Below are 18151 nucleotides of genomic sequence, written 5' to 3'. Positions count from 1 at the left end.
TCCACCCTTTGTTTCTTGTGTTCTTTTGGCGTTTCCTTTGAGTTGTCTTAATCCTATCTTGGCTGTGCTACACGCCTCAGGGATCCAGAGCCTTTGGCAGCCTTTCGAGGATCCCAACTCAGCTCTTTACACTGGTTCTTCTCCAATCTTCCGATTTGAGCCCTTTTTTTCTTTTTCTTCTTTCTTTTCTCATAGGATTTAGGGCTTGTCTTTTTTTATGGTTTTTGGGCTTCAAGCTTTTTTTGGGCTCACCTCCTCTTTTCATTTTCTATGGCCCCTTGTGCTATTTCCTTGGGCTTGGGTGCTGTGATTTTTTAGACCTCAACATTTAGCCCCCTAAGCTCGTGGGTTGCCTAAAGCCTACGCGTGAGTAATTCTAGGTTTTTTAGCCTCTTTAGGATTTCCTTTTAATTATCCTTGGGTTCCATTCTTCCTTCTTCAGGATCCTTACCTTCCTACTGCTTTTGGATATCCTGGTCTTTTCTGCGTGTCGTGCTTCTTTATTTTGTAATTTCCCCCTTTTGCACGGGACGTGGCAGTTGAGTTTTGGAGTGAAACTTCCTCCATCCACTTTTTACGTTCCCCTTAACTTCCATTAATAACTACTAATTAATCTCTCCCTCAAAATTAAATATTTTGGCAACTGGTGCATCTTTCTATACTTTGTCTTCTCCAACTGCTCTTTGTGCCTTTATTGTGGGCACTTCACATTATCTCTTTGCTTCCCTAAATCTTCCACTCTTAGGTCTCTTTTCTCTCTTTCAATCAGTCTGCTACTCCCGTTTCTTTTTCCATTCTTCCAATTCTCCCTACTTCTCATCATACCCATTGCTTTGATGGCTTCTTCTTCTTAAAAAAGAAAAGAGCATACTCCCAGTCCTTCTGAGGGTGAAGGCTCCTCTGGTTCAGCTCAAGGCGAGTCTCATGAGGTCACTGAGCGCCCAACTCTTCCCCTACAGGACCCCTAGTATACCCCTAGTCTATCTTTCCCTCAGGTATCTCATGGTGAGGCCTCTCCATCCCCTCATGCTTGGGTATTCTCTAGTTAGGCGAGTTTCACTGGTTCCGCTCAGGCTCCAGACCCTAGAGAAATTTTTGATCTTCAGATCAGGCAGGGACTTCGAGAGGCGGTGCCTATCTTCTTTGATTTCGTTCTTGGGAAAATCCAAGGTTGGTCCATTTGGGTGGATAGGGAACTCTTTAATGAGGAGTTCATGGGTCGCTTGAAGTGTGCTGGGATTCTAAAAGTAGTGGCAATTTCCAGGAATCTTAAGGGTTTCAAAGACTCTAAAGGTCTTAGGCATCTGGTACGCCGTTGGTGCCCTTCTCTTCACGCTTTTTTCTTTTCTGTTGGTGAGTTGACGATCACCCTAAAGAATGTGGTCAACAACTTCCTTCTTCTGGTGTTTGGGGATGAGAATCCTTTTGATGTTAGTCTTTCTGAAGAGGATCTCGAGGTAGAAAACAAGTTATTTAGCCATTTTGGTGGTCACACTGCTTCTCCTGGTGGCAAGCCGACCAAAATGGGGAGATCGGTTATGACCCTTTCGTGTGAGAAAGATAAGGAAGTCAGGCGAGCTGGTTTCCTGGTGTTCTGGTTTAGTAAGTTCCTATTTAGTGAGTTCCCCGGGTATGGGGTCAAGTCTACTTTCTTTCCGCTGGCAATTAAGTTGGCCCGAGGCACCTAGTATCCTTTAGCTCCCTTGTTCTTGGGCCACGTCTATTCCCAACTGGACCAACTTCATGGGGATGAAGCCGAAGGCGACTCTTGCTATGTAATCACTTCATCTCTTCATTGTGCCATCCTTCAAATATTTATGTGGGATCATTCTTCAGCTACTTTAGGTAAGTGTAGAAGTTTGAAGTTTGTGAAAGACAAATTCCAGGGATCCCCCGATATAATTAAAGGTCTTTGTGGTAATTCAACTGATACTTTTCCTATCATCTGCCGCTGGATTAGTCTGAAAGGTGGCAATCTCAACCTGGTTGAGTTGTTTGATCAGGCAGGACATTTACATTGGCGGTCTCCCCAAGAGTTCGGTCTTGGCTTTGCTTGTGATTCTGTGTTGTCTTCTTTTCTTACTTCTACAGGAAACACTTTTGATTTTCGCTGTGGTGATGAGGGTAGTTTAGCCTACCTAGCTTATATTAGTCCACTTGGCTTCCTATGTCCTCTTCAAGCGGCCCTAAGTACACTCATTACTCGGCACACCAGGTACTTTGGCAATTCAGTTTTGATTAGGATATTCCCCCGGTGTTTAAAGATGTAGTACCATCTCTTCCTTCTTTGGATCCTTTTTTGGGACTCCAGGCCTTCTCCTACTAGTCGCGGAGAAGCCCTCAGTTTGTAGTGCCCAATTCCCAAAGAGGAGTTTTTGCCTCCAATGGTTATGCTGGCTATTAGAGGAGAGTACAAAAATCTTTTGTTGACTATGTTGGTTCTGGCACGATTAGGGAAGCCCCTAATCCTAGTATTTCTTTTGCTCCAACATCCAACAAATGCCTATCCCTGCCTACTGCTGGAATTGTTTCTACTGCTATGAGTAGTAAGATAGGATTTGTGGAATGGCATGCTTCCAGGGGAGGCTAGGTGACTTATGCATAGGATTTTCCAAAAACTTAGTCGGGTTATGACCTTATCATTGGTACTTCTTCCAGGGTACCTATTAAGAGGGGTGCAATAGAGGCAATAGCTGCTGCCACTCCCACAGGTAAAGGCAAGGAAAAAAGGATCAAGCAGGAAAAATTGAAAGAAGCCAAAGTTGAGGAAAGTGCAGAGGGCACAGAGGCTAGCCCCGAGGCAAAAAAGAGAAAGACTGGGAAATCCCAGAAGCAGTTGGTGGCTCCTGGGGAAAAGGAAGTTGGGCAACCTTTGGCTACAAGGACCCGGAAGAAGACTAAGGTAGAGTCTTCTTTTTTTTAGGGTGACTTCTTCAATCCATAGTTCTTTGGGATCCTCTGATTTTGTATCTCAGTCCCCCTTAGGACCCTCTGGGCGTACTCATAGTAAACAAAAGGCCATCAAAGAATCTGTAAAGAGAGAGAGAAGGGCAAGACCTCCTTCCTTCTTCTCTTTTTTATGTTTGTCATTATTATTGCAGCCTCTTCTCCCTTTTAGCTGATGAGTGGTTGTTTTCTTTGCAGTCCAAACGCAAATCGGACTCCAAGAAAGGTAGAAGTCAATCATCTGGTTATGATGTGGTATGACCTTTCCTTATTCATGCCTCCTTCTATTTGCTTTAATTCCCTTCTCTAGTACTGTGTGTTTGTGGCACCTTGTTACCCACATCTATTATTGCTTGTCTATTTTTTTTTTAGGTGGAAGTGTCTCCTCCTATGGCTGGTAGGACTCTGGAGGAGGAAACGGATGTAGCCCTCTCTGTTGCGTTTCTCGGTGTGGAAGAGGAGCCCCCTAGTGGTGGCATAGTTGAGGAGGCTGGGTAGCCAATGCAAGGTGTCCAAGCTACCCAGGATCCTGGGGCTTCCCAAGTTCCTTCGTCCCAAAATCCTCAGCTCGAGTAGACTCCTAGTCTCATCAAAACTGTGTTCCCTCAAATGGTGTTAAGTACAGAAACTTTGGGAGGTGCGTCTTTGTCCAAACAAATGGGTGAGCCTTATTTTCCTTTATAATAGTGTTTAACTCCATTTCTCTTTTGTCCCTTTTTTCTCTCCTTCCCCTTTTGAGTTCTTTCTTTCCTTCCTCTTTTTAGGTCAAGCCAGTGTGAGGTTTGTTCCTAGCGTCGCCTCTTCTTTGGAATTAGAGGATTCTGAAGGTGGGTGTAGATCGTCCTTACTGTGTTTCCTTTTCTTTCTTTACTTTTTTTTTTTTAATGCCTTTCCCCTGTCTTCTTCTTCTATGGCTAAGCCCCCTACGTCTTTGCCTTCTTTTAGTCGTTTTGCTAAGGTTTCCTCACCCTTTCTTCAACTTGCTATGTGTCTTTTCTCAAAGTCTTTTAAGAAGCCAGAGGAGTAAAAGGAGGAGGTTCTGCCCCAAGAGGCCAATACTGGTTTCCCTTTTTTTTTTTTTACCGCCTCTTTTTTTTTTTTTTTTTGAACTAAGTCTGTTTCCTCTTTCTTTTCTTTTTTTTGCGAGTGTTGATACAGGTGTTAGGGATTCTGAGTTTGTAGTTCCTGAGGGGGTTGTGAGATCCGTTTAGATTGCTGATCTTCAAACAACCCAAAAGGCTGAAGGTTCTCCAGCTCCTGCAGGTGGTTATACAATGATGGGGGACGTTTTGGGAGTGGTTGCTTCAGATCCTAATTCAAGGCTTTCCATCTTCCTGGCCCGTTTTGATCTTCTGGAGTTCAACAGCCTCCCTGTTAGTCACTTCCATTCCTTTGGGTCTTCTTATGGCAGCTTCTTGCGTTTCTCCGTGCCTGTGGAGGGTTGGCCGTTGCTAGAAGGGTTGCTCAAGAGTCATGGAGATTTTACCAATGGTTTTAGGGGAGGTGTTTTTCTAGGCAACATCCTGATGGAGCTGCTGTGTGCTGTACTGATTTCTTTGAGGGATTCTTCTATAGACTCCTTATCTGAAGAGAAGCTTTTAGAGTGGAGGGGAGTGGTACAAGACCTTTTAGAGGCCAAGTTCAAACTGTCTTTCTTGCTGAAACATTTACGTCTACTGGCCCACGTGCTATTCCAGTGGCAGGCTTCTAGGAGTATAGATGTTGAGATTGTTGCTGCTGAGGAAGCTCTGGCTCGTGCTCACAAGGTTTACAAGATTTGAAGGTTAAAAAGCAGAGGGTTCTTTCTTCTTCAGCTGTCCCTACTATTTCCCCAGATGGGTCATTGTTGGTCGACCTTATTTCCTAGCTTTTCCCTTCTCCCCCTTTTTCTAGCTGGTTTAGATGTGTATAAACAATTTGGGGTTGTATAAGTTTTTATTTTTTCTTCTGCTTGAACACTACTCTTTTTTTTTTTTTTTTTTTGCATAGATCTGTATTTGTGTTTCGAAACTGCTCCTAAGTGTTTGTGTTTCTAAATAGTTTATGATTTTTCTTAATAGCAAATAGATTTTTTTGCTCCCTTTGGTACATTGCTTTTCTTTCCCTTATTTATTTATTTATTTTTTTTACTGAGTCCTGGGCCATGGTTCCTACAAGTTTTACTGTAGGTCCTGGATCAAGTACCCTGGTGGTTGTTTTGTTGCGCAAGTACTGAACTAGGTACATTGGGTGTCCCCCTTTTTATTTATTTATTATTATTGTTAGTCCCAGTTCATGAACTTGACAGGTCCCCTTTTTTGTCAAGTGCTGGGCTAGGTATCTTGAGCACTTACTTTTTGCCCGTGATCCTAGACCATGCATTTGAAACTATCTGTGAGGCATTTGAACTATCTGTAAGGCATTTGAAACTATTTGTGAGGTGGATCCGGGGTCATGTGTCAAAAGGTATTTATTTATTTTTTCTTTTGTCTTGGCACAGATATCCTCCCTAAATTCTGTCCAGACTTGGACTTTGCAATATTTAGGACTTAAAGGCTGAAGGAAAAAAGATTTCATTGAATTAAAATACGATTACCATTTAAGGAACATAGGAAAAGTCATCAAAGATAGTAAGGATCACAGAGTTTCCTTCTATCATGGGTTCCTGAACAAAATCACTTAGACAAGAATTCATAACAAAAGAAAAGAAATGATATATATAAAAATAAAAAAAATAAAAAAATCCTTAGCGAGTTGGGAAGTTGGCAAAAGGATCCTGCCATGCTGAGACCCTTTCTTTCTTATGCATAGTACTGTTTCAGCCACTTCCCATTTATGGGTTCCGTCAAGACTATCCCATCTTCCTTTGAAAGGTAGTAATACCTACTTTCATGAGCTTTTCTGATGATGTAGGGTCCTTCCCATTTTGGGGCAAATTTGGAAGGCCCTGGAAGGTTCCTCCTTACATGTTCTGCCATCCTCAGTACCAGTTGCCCTTTAGTGAAAGCTCTCGGGCGTACTGCTTGTGCATATGCTTTAGTCATTCTTTGTTGGTACCTCTGGCTTCTCTTCTTGGCTAGTTCTCTTTCTTCCTCTACTCCTTCCAGATCTGCCAATCTCCTTTCATTGTTTGTGTCCTCGGTTTCCTCTTGGCTTTCTTCAAGTACTACTCTTCGTGTAGGAACAACTAATTCCACAGGACTGATAGCTTATGTTCCATAGACTAGGGAAAACGGCGAAAATCTCGTGGCTGTTTTTACAGAGCTCCTGCATGCCTAAAGTACATCTGCCAAATGGTCACTCTATTTTCCTCCACACTCATGTTTCATCTTTTTAAGGATCTTTAGCATCACCCTATTAGTGGCCTCAGCCTGGCCGTTTCCTTATGGGTAGTATGGGGTAGACCTTCCATGCTTTATGTAATATGCTTCAGTCAACCCCTTCATGTCTTTGTTTATGAACGGGGCCCCGTTGTCACTAATCAATCTCCTAAGGATCCCGAACCATGTAATGATATGTTCTTGAATGAAGTTTGCTAGGCTGCTCTAGTGGCTTTTTTCAAAGGGATGGCCTCTACCTATTTTGTAAAGTACTCTATGGCTGCTAAGATCCATATGTAACCATTGGATATGAGGTTTATAGGCCCTATGAGGTTTATCCTGCAACACATTTGGGTGAGTATGGATCGCATCTCCAAGGACTTGACAGGCGTGGCAGGTTTTGACTAGTTCCTCGGAGTCCCTTTTCATTGTTGGCCAGTAGTACCCCAATAGTAGTAACTGTTTATAGAGCCTTCTTTTTTCTGGGTGACTCCCGCAATCACTGGAATGGACTTCCCTGACTACTTCTCTGGCTTCTCTTGGCCCCAGGCATCTTAGGGGATCTCTACTATATCCCCTTTTGAATAGGATCCTGTTCTGCAAGAAGTACCTGTCCGCAAGTTTCTTGAGCTGGTGGGCTAGCATCCTGTTAGTTGGTAGGATCCCTTGAGCCAAGTATTCCATGAAGGAAATTCTCCAATCTTTTGTAACAAATACAGCGTAGCTTTCTTGTTTGTCTATCGCAAGCTGACATTCTTGACATTTTTCCTGTATAGTTGTTGCCTCTTTGTTCATGTTTGGCCAGTAGTATCTCATGCTTTGCATTCTTCTATATAGGCTAATCTTTCCTACGATTCGTAGGCTTGGGTATGTAATTCTTCTAGCCTCAATTTTCCTTCCTTCTCGTTGATACACTTGGATAGGATTCCTCCAGACAGCCTCCTGTATAGTTCCCCTTCTATTAGAGTGTAATCCCTCAATTCTTTGATACTCCTTCCAGGTCCTTCCTCTTTCATTTTTTCTTTGACTTCGCTCCTCCAATCCCACTATTTAGACTCCTCGGGTACATCTTTTGGAGGATCCTTATGATAGAATGTTCTTGCTTTCCTATCCTTACCAACGTGTCCCTTCCTTTGAATGGTACTTGGGATCCCGGGGTGGGGAGCGCATCAGCAAACTTGTTCTCACTCCTTTGAGCGTACTCTATGCTGAAGGCCTGGAATTCCTGGTCCAACTTTTGCGCCCAAGTCCTGTAGGCTACTAAACTTTGTTCTCTTAGGGCAAAGTCACCTTTCACCTGGGAAACTACAAGATTGGAGTCTCCCAATACTCTCATATGCTTTACTCCTATACTGAGTGCTATAGTTAACCCGGTCAAGTATGCCTCATATTCAGCTGCATTATTAGAACAGGAGAACCCAAGCTTGAAAGACAAGGGTATGGTATCCCCATTCTCACAGCTTAGTACAACTCTTACCCCATTTGATGTTGTTGTAGCTAACCCATCGAATCTCATTGTCCATTTCTTTCCTGGGATGTCTACCACTGCCACCTCACCCAAGATCTCTTCACTCAGTGAGCTTTCTTCCTTTCTTGGGAACTGAGCTAGCAGATCTGCTATGGCTTGACTTTTGACAGCTTTGGGGGTTCTGAGGCCTATGTCATATTGAGAGAGCAGGACCAGCCACTGTGCTATCCTTCCCGTGAGAAGGGGCTAGTGTAGGAGTGCTTTTATGGGGTGGGACTTAGTCACCAAAAGGATCTGGTGAGCTGAGAAATACCTTTTCATCCTCTGGTATGCGTAAATAATCACTAGGCAGGCTTTCTCTATCCTGGGGTACCTGGTCTCGGTGTCCTTGAGTGTCCTGTTTACGTAGTAAATAGGTTGTTCATTCCCATCATCATCTTCCTGTGCTAGCAAGGCTCTTATTGCTTAGGAGTTTGATGCTAAGTACAGCAACAGAAGTTGCCCATGCACTGGTGCTTGGAGAGTGGGCAAGTGATTTATGATCTGCTGAATCCTTTGGAAGGCCTCACTGGTGCTTGAAGAGTGGGCAAGTGATTCATGATCTGCTGAATCCTTTGGAAGGCCTCTTGTTATTCCGTTTCCAGGTGAACTTAGTTCCCTTTTTCAATAGTTTGAATAATCCCGTTGTAACTGAAGCTAGCCCAAGCACAAATCTCCTAATATAGGAGACCCTCCCTAGGAAGCTTTTAAGCTCTCTCACCGTCGTCGGTCTTTTCATTGTGGCAAAGGTTGTGGCTTTGGCTGGGTCTACACTTATACCTCTGTGATGTACCAGAAACCTAAGGAACTTTCTAGCAGACACCCCGAAGGCACATTTCATGGGGTTCATGCGTAGTTTGTATTTCCTACATCTTTCGAAAACTTGTTCAAGTACCTGAAGGTGTCCTGTCCTAGTTTTTGGCTTGACCACAATATCATCTACATAATCTTCCATCTCCTCATGCATCATGTCATGAAAGATAGATGTCATGGTTCGCTGGTACGTGGCCCCTGCATTTTTGAGGCCAAAGGGCATTACATTCCATTCCCAAATTTGCTGTTATACTCATGAGAGACTCTATGGCCACCCTTCTTGCTTCTAGTCCAAATCCCAGTTGGTTGAATAGTGACCTGAACTTGGGATTCTTCTAGAGGGTCCTGACTGTGCTTGGGTAGAAGGATCCTTCAGATTCTTCTGCTTCTGCCGGGTTCCCATGGATTACTACAGCTACCACCCCTTTCCCTTTGTGGTTGGGGAAGGTGTTCCTTTTCACTTCTGGCTCCTTTTGAGTGAGCTCTAGGGTTCCTTCTCTTAGCTTTTTGTGGAAGAGTCTACGGAGGGTCCATAATCCTTGGTGGAATGCTTGACATAATTATGGATCCTGCAAAACAAAAGGTTCTTCCTTTCTTCCTCAGTTGGTGGTCTGGACACAGTAAATGGCCTAATAACTCCATCCCTAATCCATTTATCCAGGACATGGTTTAATTCCTTTGCGGTACATGGGATCACCGGTGGTTCCTCGAACACCTTCCCGTCAGGCCTCTTCCTTTTCTTTTCCACTGATGCTGTCATGGGTTGGGATACTGACATCCTCTTTGTCCTCATAGTTTGTGCTGTCCTTCTAATTCTCTGTAACAGGTCAGCAAATTGGGCGATGCATAGATTTTCTAGGTTGAGTTTGTAATCGAAAAGCATGTTGGATATACAGGTTTCTACGAGTTCTTTTTCTCTGTGTTCCCCATAACAATCTGGGGACACATCTTCAAACCTTTTAATGAACTGGACGAGATCCTCCCCAGGCCTCTGCCTTACCATCTGAAGGCTTTGGAAAGTGATCTTTTCCTCACCGAGATAATACTTAGCACAGAATCTCTCCATCATTTCATCCCAGGTTTTAATGGACCCAAATCTCAGCGTGGTGTTCCAAGTATATGCTCTATCCACTAAGGATTTAGCAAATTCTCTTAGACACAGTTCTTTGTCTCCTGCGTAGGGGCCCATAGTGTGAATGAACCTACTCACGTGCTCCACAGCGCTTTCATTTCTTCCATCAAAAGGATGGAACTTTGGGGGTTCATACCCTTTGGGGTATGGCTTGCCAAGGAGTTCTGGCGGAAATAGAGGATCTCGAGAGAATTGTTTGGGGATCCCCAACAGTTTTTTCCTTTCTTGCTTCAGGAGGGCACTGACATCTGCCAGTGTTAGGTACTGGGTTGGTTCTCCCTCCCATTGCTGACCCTCCTTCTGGTTGAATTCTGTCTTGGTTACCCATGGGTGGAACATTGTCTCTGATTTCTGTGTCCTGCCTTCTTTGAGAAGGCGAACTTCTTACTCCAAATCCTTCAACATCGCTGTTATTCGAGTCATGGGGTCTGGCTCCTGCCTTGCGTGCCTTTGTTCTGACATGATCTCCTGCTCCATCAAGGGTACCTCACCCCTCTGTCTGAAAGCTACTTCGTTTTCTCCCACGGGCTCAAAGGTCACAGGTGGCATATGAGTACCTTTGCTGTTCCTTTATCTTGGAGGCATACTCTGCGAAGGGATTGCTTCTTCCCTCTTCTTTACCCAGTCCCCAGTGGAGTCGCCAAAATGTAAGAGTATTTTTTTTTAGCACACAGGCCCAAGGATCCTGGGCCAAATAATTATAGTTTGGTGGACTGGGTTTTGGTTCACCGCAGCTAAAGAGCTATTTAAGAACCAAGTGGTGCACAGAGCATGCTTCCTACAATACACATAAACTAGCAAACAAGAATATTTGTATTAAACAACAATGAAAACAGCAAAAGTAATACAAAGCAATCAGGAAATACACAAAGCAATGGTTAGGGATCCTCAAATTAATAAGAAATACTTCATTAAATTTTCTTTATTATGATTACAGTGTGCTCACTAAGACGTGATACAAGGTTCAAGTAACCTCAAAAATTACAGACTTAGATGGCTATCCAAGCCTCTAAGACTTACAAAATTTGAATCCTTTTGAATCCAAGTACACGCTATAGTGGCTGTTTCTGCGATATCGGGAGATAGTTTTCAACTTTCTTTGAGTTTTTTCGATAGAAGTTTCTTAATGATTCTGTTGTAATTTTCTATTGCTTTCTTCACAAAAAATTCCTCCCTTTTTCCGGCTGCTTTCCCCACTTTTTATAGCGTTATTCTAGAGTCCCGGGGAACTATTGATTCCCATGTTTTGCTCCTTGGGTACCAGAGCCTGTTTTGTGCCCATCGCTTAGAAGGTTGAACCTTTTCCTGTTTCTCATTTTTTTCTTCCTTTTGGTATTGTTTCTTTGAAAGCCCATGGCTGACTTTCCATTCTAGAATGCACTTGTTTCTGATGTCACGTTCCTTATGATTTAGCTTTTGGTCGTCCTTCCTCTTTGTCATTTTTCCCAAGTGGGCGAAATCCAACTATGTTGGTTCAAAAGTTTTTTGCTGCTACTTCCCTTTTTATAGCTCCTTATTCTGGTTCCACGAGGTACTGTTCATTTGCATTGTGAGAGGTCACTCTAGGCTTTCTCCTTTTTCTTGCTGCATCTCTGGTACCTGAGAAGGACGTATCTACCCTTTGTTTCTTGTGTTCTTTTGGCGTTTTCTTTGACCTGTCTAAATCCTGTCTTGGCTATGCTACACGCCTCGAGGATCCTGAGCCTTTGGCAGCCTTTCAGGGATCCCAACTCAGCTCTTTACGCTGGTTCTTCTCCAATCTTTCGATCTGAGCCCTTTTTTTTTCTTTTTCTTCCTTCTTTTCTCGTAGGCTTTAGGGCTTGTCTTTTTTTTTTTTTTTTTTTAAATGGTTTTTGGGCTTCAAGCTTTTTTTGGGCTCACCTCCTCTTTTCATTTTCTATGGCCCTTTGTGCTATTTCCTTGGGCCTGGGTGTTGTGATTTTTTAGACCTCAACAGACCTCAACACCTTGTGAATTAATTTGTTGAGAAACTTTGGAAGTGGAATACATTATTTGTGAGGTTAAATACTAGACTTGCCTAATTAATTGCTTAGTTAGCAATCTCTAATTCATAGCTAGATGCAATGTCAAGCTTTATGCTTATTGTGATAGGTTTGCTTCGTATTGTTTAGGTTTTAGCTAAATTCATTTGGAGCTTGGAAAATTAGGCTTCTGCAGGTTGCGAGGTAAGTAACTTTTTAATGGGATTTTCGAAAACTAACCATGTTGCATAAACATTGTTTTTGGGTTAAACACATTTTGGAAAATTATTTGTGGAACTATGTTTTCTTAAAAAGTATTGTGTTGTGACCCTATTATACATGACTATTTATGAATAGTGCATCATATTTGGTAATGTATATGGGGAAATGCATGATTTGTTAGCATGAAAAAGAATAGTATCTTTGATTAAATTCTTGAGAATGGATTTTATGGATTTATTGCATTATTTGCAAAATATAAAGATGCTTTATCTTGATCTATGTTATTTGGGAAGTTAATACAAAATCTTTTTGACAAGAAATGAGTTGAACGCTTTGAGAACCTTGTGACTATCTTGGGTATCGAAATATTTTATGAAACTACTTGGAAGTGAATTATGTATTTTGAATTAAGGTAATTTGTTATGTTCTACCCATGTGCTGTAACATGTGATTACCCGATGAGTATCTAGTTAGATACTATAGTCTGTGTGACATCGGTATCTTAGCACTCATCTTTGTGATGGTTAATGAGTTCCGTCTTTGTGACGGCAAATTAGTTCCATCTATGTAACAACATTGTCATGTGGCCTTGGATTTGGAATTGTATTGTTATTGCTCACAAAACATAGTATGTAGTTTCATGGGAGCATTTTGAGATGTTTTGTGCCATATCATTATAATCATTATTGTCATATTATTTTTGGAAATGGTTTTGTAGAAATTATTTGGAAATTCTCAAATTATAACATGCTTTGTAAACTATTCATCATCATGAAACTTGCATTTCTCCTTCCCCCATTAATTATTCAACTTATTAGGCTCTGTCTCATCCCATTCTTTTACAAATTTTTTAGACTAGGCAATGACGTTTTAAGAAAGGTTTTTTTTTTTTTTTTTTTGGGTGGCTAGCAGTAGTTAGACCAACTACCAATGGAGGCTGGACTTTTGTAATGGAGATATTTAGATGTACATCCTAGAGTAGGCTAGACTTATTCTTTTGTATCTAATAGTGGTTATGACTTCATTTCCATTGATGGGATAAGTTAATGATATGTAATTACATTTATTCAAACCTCCATTCTTTTGTGGCCAATGGTCATTGTAGTTATTGCATAGAGCTTTGGCTTACTTTGGGAGTATTATAAATGAAATTATTATGATAATTCTTGATATTGGTACTTGACATGAATTATTTGGATTGAATCATCAAAAATGATAAATCTACAGGTACCATTGAGATGTTTTTTTCATGCTTTGGACCTTTTTGGGTTTGGGGCATGACAAGATTGTTTTCCAACTTAGTTAAAGTTGCTACCAAACATTGAAATATGAGATAGTTTTATAGAAAATATTTTTTGTAAAATAACTCATTTTAAATATTAACGTAGAAACAGCCAAAGTATTAAGTATGTAGTTTAAGATATGATAGGCAACAACTCTAGAAAAAGTTAGGATTATTACGAATTAATAAACTAGACTTTTATTAACCAAAAACTTTGTAATATCAAAATCATCTTAAAAAACCAACAACATTGAAATATAAATGTTTCCATAATAGAAATTTCAACTAAAACATTAGATAGTTAACTCAATTGATTAAATTTCTTGTCATCGAACCGAACAATGAATCGGGTTCTAATTGGAAATACGAAGGATGTAACCTCTCCTTCGATATTCGATTAGGAACTTCCTTCCAAGTTCTCTTCCCTACTTTATGGTTCTTCCTTCTCGCTTTCCTTTCATTAACAATTTTTGTTGAATAAGAAATTTGATTTCAAACACCGTTTATATCAAAAACTGATTGTTGCCTTGACCTAGTGATAAAGAGTAATTATCCTCGAGAAGGCCCCATAGGTACTATTCTGCTATCAAATCTGAAAAAAAAAAAAAAAAAAAAAATTATTATTAATATTAAGAGCCTCAAATAACTCTAGATAACCAAAACACTAAGTACTAAGGTTATAAAATACAATACCTTCTGATTATTTTATATCCGTTTCTTTGCCATAATACATGCATAGATGCACCATTTATGTAATCACCTCTTCTACTTGGCTTGTATTGAAAAACTTCCAAAAATCTATTCGGCTTTTCAATTTTAAGATTCTTAAACTTTCCAGTGAAGGGATCCCATAGTACAAGGTGCCCTTCTTTGTTTTCCGTGAACAAATTACCATTCCTCCAAAATCCCAAAGGACGCCCCAAATCCATTGTAGGTCCAATGCTAAAGAGTTTGATCCAAGACTCGTTAACACCAAATTCAAGCAGCACCCATATATCAATGAATGTTGTTTGCTCTTTAGAAGGGAAGAATATCATAGCAAAGCAATGTCTTAACTCCGTAACCAGCCTCCACCACCACCACTTGTGGCGGCAGTTCCCATTGTTCCCGACACAATATTCATTTGGCACCAATGCCGTGCGGAAAGTCTCTTCGCCCATATTGAATGCAACAATCTCGTCATTGAGGACATTGTCGCGACCACCAGAATCTGCATACCAATAAAAAACACCATCTCTATAAAGTGTCGATTTCTTTTGATTTAAAAAGCCATATGGTAGATCTACAAAAAGCTCTTTCAGAGAACTGCAGTTTAAGCTATGCACCTGAACTTCCTGCTTTATCTCCTGATTTGGAAGCCATAACTCGGAAGTGAGAATTCTCACCAACTTAAAGTCATTGGATCTAGCGTCAAAACCGAACCCTACACGGTCACTTGTGATAGACCAAATGGGATAATGGGACACAAATCTTGTTGCCTTGACATCTAATGTGGAAGGATTCCACATAATAATGTCAAAGCCTAAGTCATAGTAAAGACAGAGAAAACCGTTGCAAGAAGCAATGATTTTGACACAAGTATAAGGTAGATATATAGGACTAGGAGTCTGAGTTGGCACACATTCAAGGTTTTCATGAAAGAGAAATGAACAAACTTCTGTTTGAATACGGGATTTATCTATGCCTTTGAAAAGGAGGAGCTGGTTTTGGGGGGTGCTAAGAATCGAGTGGTTGATAAGATTTTTGGAGTGAAAATCTGGGTTCCCAATGAGAGAAAGCCAAGTTTTGCAAACAGTCTTGAATTGTATGAGAGATTTTGGGGGTAGCCATGACAGTATATGCACCAACAACTCCTCAGGAAGATAGGTTGACATTGCTTTCATTCATGAATTATGATGAGCAATATTTCTAGTTTCTGTGTGTGAGAAAGCTTGGTATTCCTACTTCAACTGCAAGTCTTTTTTTTTATAGGGAAGAGAGATTTCATAAAACTAGTAGCTAATTGATTGTTTACCCTATTTCTTATTTTAGAGATTGTACCAAATAAAGACTTTCATAGAGATAAACATTAGAAAGAAAGAAAAAAATTGAAAAAACACTTTTCCTTAATTCACAAGTCTCCTTTAAATTTTATAATTGAATAATTTCTCTCTTTATATTTTGGAAATGAGTAGATTTGACCGAATCTTTTTTATTCTTGGAATATTACATAGTAAAATTACTAAAATACCCCCCTGAGTTAACAAACTTGCCAAAATACCTCCATTTTTCAAATAACTACTCAAAAAACAAAAATTAATTCACCTTCTTAATGAGCATTCCAAAACACATATCTAAATCTCATCCTTCATTCTTTAATTTTATCAATACTTCTCTCTTTTTCATTTTCAATTATTTTTTAAAAAATGTATATCTTGGTTTTGTTAATTTTCTCTCTTAGAGCCCTCAAATAGTTCCTATGATTTTAGGTTTGCTATTACCCAACAAATTACCAAAGTTCTAGAGATCTAGTCAAGGTGCAAAGCAAGAATCTATATTAATAGAGTCTAGTTAATGGGTTCCCTTATGGTATTTGTTAATTAACCATTTTAGTTAGAAAATTTTTTATACTACTTTTACCGAAAATATAAAAAGCTGTCAAAAAAATAATTACTTTTTTCTTTTCCTAGAAAAAAGTTTCTAATAATATTTTATAAACCAATGCCCTTAGGGTATCTGTTAACATTTCCCGTATTAATATTCTTAGTAAAGGCAATGTAGACATTGAGACCATGGTATTTGCCAAAACCTATTAATTACTAGAGGGACAAATATCTACTCACTTGCCACTCTATTGTTTCTCTTTTCTCTCTCTATAATATAGTTCATCTTTGTTTCCTAATTTTATGACCTTCAATTTGTCATGTGATTTATTGGACTTGTGTGTGTGAGAGAGACCGCAAAAGTGCCTCTCAAAAAAAGAGATTTTTGGATGTTTTGAAAAACACCTCTCTTTTTAAGTATGTGGTGTGGAGTTGCCACTTATATTTTTTTTATACAAAAAAAATAAATAAATAAATAAATACAAAATACATGATTGAATTGTTCTATTCTCATTGATTGAATAAAAAAGAATACATGTTTGATAAATTGAGTATTACATGGCTTTGGGTCCTAGTTACAAACTACCAAAAAATTACATGGCTTTTTGTCCTAGTTACAATCTACAAAAAAAAAAAAACAAAACAAAACAAAGATAAAGACTAGATCTACCTATCCAAAGACACTAAATTCGGAGGCTAGGTTATGGAATGAGAAGGTGTTAGGCATCCATTCCACCCAGATAGAGTCTGGTCTTCTAGACTCTTATGACCAGTGTACCCCTTTATGCATGACATGAATGATATGTTGTACACATGAACAAAACTAAATCACATAAGTTTATTTATGAATGCATCACTTTCTTTATTAAAAATTCATATCTGTGTTGTGATAAAAATTGATTTTGGTTTAGAAAAATGAGATATGTCTTTTATGTGTAGAAAAAATAGTTTTTGAAGAGAAAATTTTAGATCTGTGTTTATTAAATAAATCAAAGTCTTTTGGTTTTAAAAAAAAATATCAGATCTATTTTTTAGAACTAAAAAAATGGGTTTTCGGTGAAAGAAAAATCAAATATGTCTTATGATAATAAAAAAAAAAAAAATCAAATTTGTATATATTGAAAAAAAAAATCAGATTTGTTTTTATATGTGTAAAAAAAAATAAGAAAAAGATTTTTTGAGAAGAGGACTGTATTAATGAAATAAATCTATGCTACATGCACTACACAAAACAAACACAACTATTCATGATCCCCTTTTTTATTTCAAAATCTGCTATGCTAAAAAATTAGATCTACATCTAAAGAAAACGTAGATCAATTTTTTAAATAAGAAAAATTTAGATTTGTATCTAAAGAAGATACAAACCAGTTTTTGATTGAGAAAAATTTAGATCTATATCTAAGGAAGATGCAAATCAATTTTTGATTTGAAAAAAATTCAGATCTACATCTTATGAAGATGCAAATAAGTTTTTTTTATTGAGAAATATTCAAATCTGCATCTAATGAAGATGCACATCAGTTTTTTGATTAAGAAAAGATTTTAAAAAAAATAGATCTTAACAATAAAAACATCATAAACATATTATAATAAAGAAAATATTGACAACATATGACATGAGCATTGCAAAATCAAATTAACACATATTTATTGATGCATCACAAAATTAAAAGAAATAAAAGAAGAAGTAAAAAGAAAAAGAAAAAAAGAAGCAACCTCTTGCATGGACGTACTCTTTTTCTCGAAAGAATATTTTAGGGTTCAAAGAAATTTATGCAGTTGTCTTTGAAATCTAAAACTCCTTGCTCACAAAAAAGAAATTCTTAAGACTAAAGCCTTCAAAATCTCTTTAACATAAGAGAGAGAATATCAGAAAGTGGAATCAGAAATATGAGAAATTTGGGAGCATGAAAAAGTGTGCTAAATTTTGAATGCAATCTCTATTAGGAGACTTGAAAAATAGCTTAGACCATAAGAATACAAACCGGGACGCATCCTTCCACTAAAAGTCGAAAAGAATGTGTTTTAATGTCACTTGAAGACCATCGGGCCAAAACCCTAATGTGTGCCATTCGACACTTTGAAAGTGTCGTTCGGCATTCCAAAACGTGTTTTTTAATTCGTATTCTAAAATTTTAACTCTTTTTTGAATAATTCAGGTCTTTTCAACAACAATTATCTTGTAGACTAATACTCTAAAATAAATCTTGATAAAGTCTAGATTATCCACAATTTTATTGTTATCCAACTATCTCCTTTATTCTCATGCAAGCAATCCTATTTTTGACACTAACTATCAACCAATCACAAAATTATTTAATTAATTTTAATTGTTTAACCAATTAGAATTAATTTAAATTAATCATGCATGGTCGACTCTACC

The 18151-nt window shown here is 38.8% G+C and overlaps 1 protein-coding gene across 1 annotated transcript; it reads right to left on the bottom strand.

Annotated features, from left to right (window-relative positions):
- Window positions 1–13860: 13860 nt before the first annotated feature.
- LOC115985000 (F-box/kelch-repeat protein At3g23880-like) lies at window positions 13861–15057 on the bottom strand. The gene has a single exon (XM_031107976.1). It carries the CDS (start codon window positions 15055–15057, stop codon window positions 13861–13863), a length of 1197 nt encoding a protein of 398 aa, XP_030963836.1.
- Window positions 15058–18151: the final 3094 nt, after the last annotated feature.

Source organism: Quercus lobata, chromosome 4 (genome assembly GCF_001633185.2).
Source record: "Quercus lobata isolate SW786 chromosome 4, ValleyOak3.0 Primary Assembly, whole genome shotgun sequence".
Taxonomy (NCBI): Eukaryota; Viridiplantae; Streptophyta; class Magnoliopsida; order Fagales; family Fagaceae; genus Quercus; species Quercus lobata.
The sequence above is the reverse complement of the archived record's forward strand: the minus strand, read 5'-3'. Positions and strand labels throughout refer to the sequence as shown.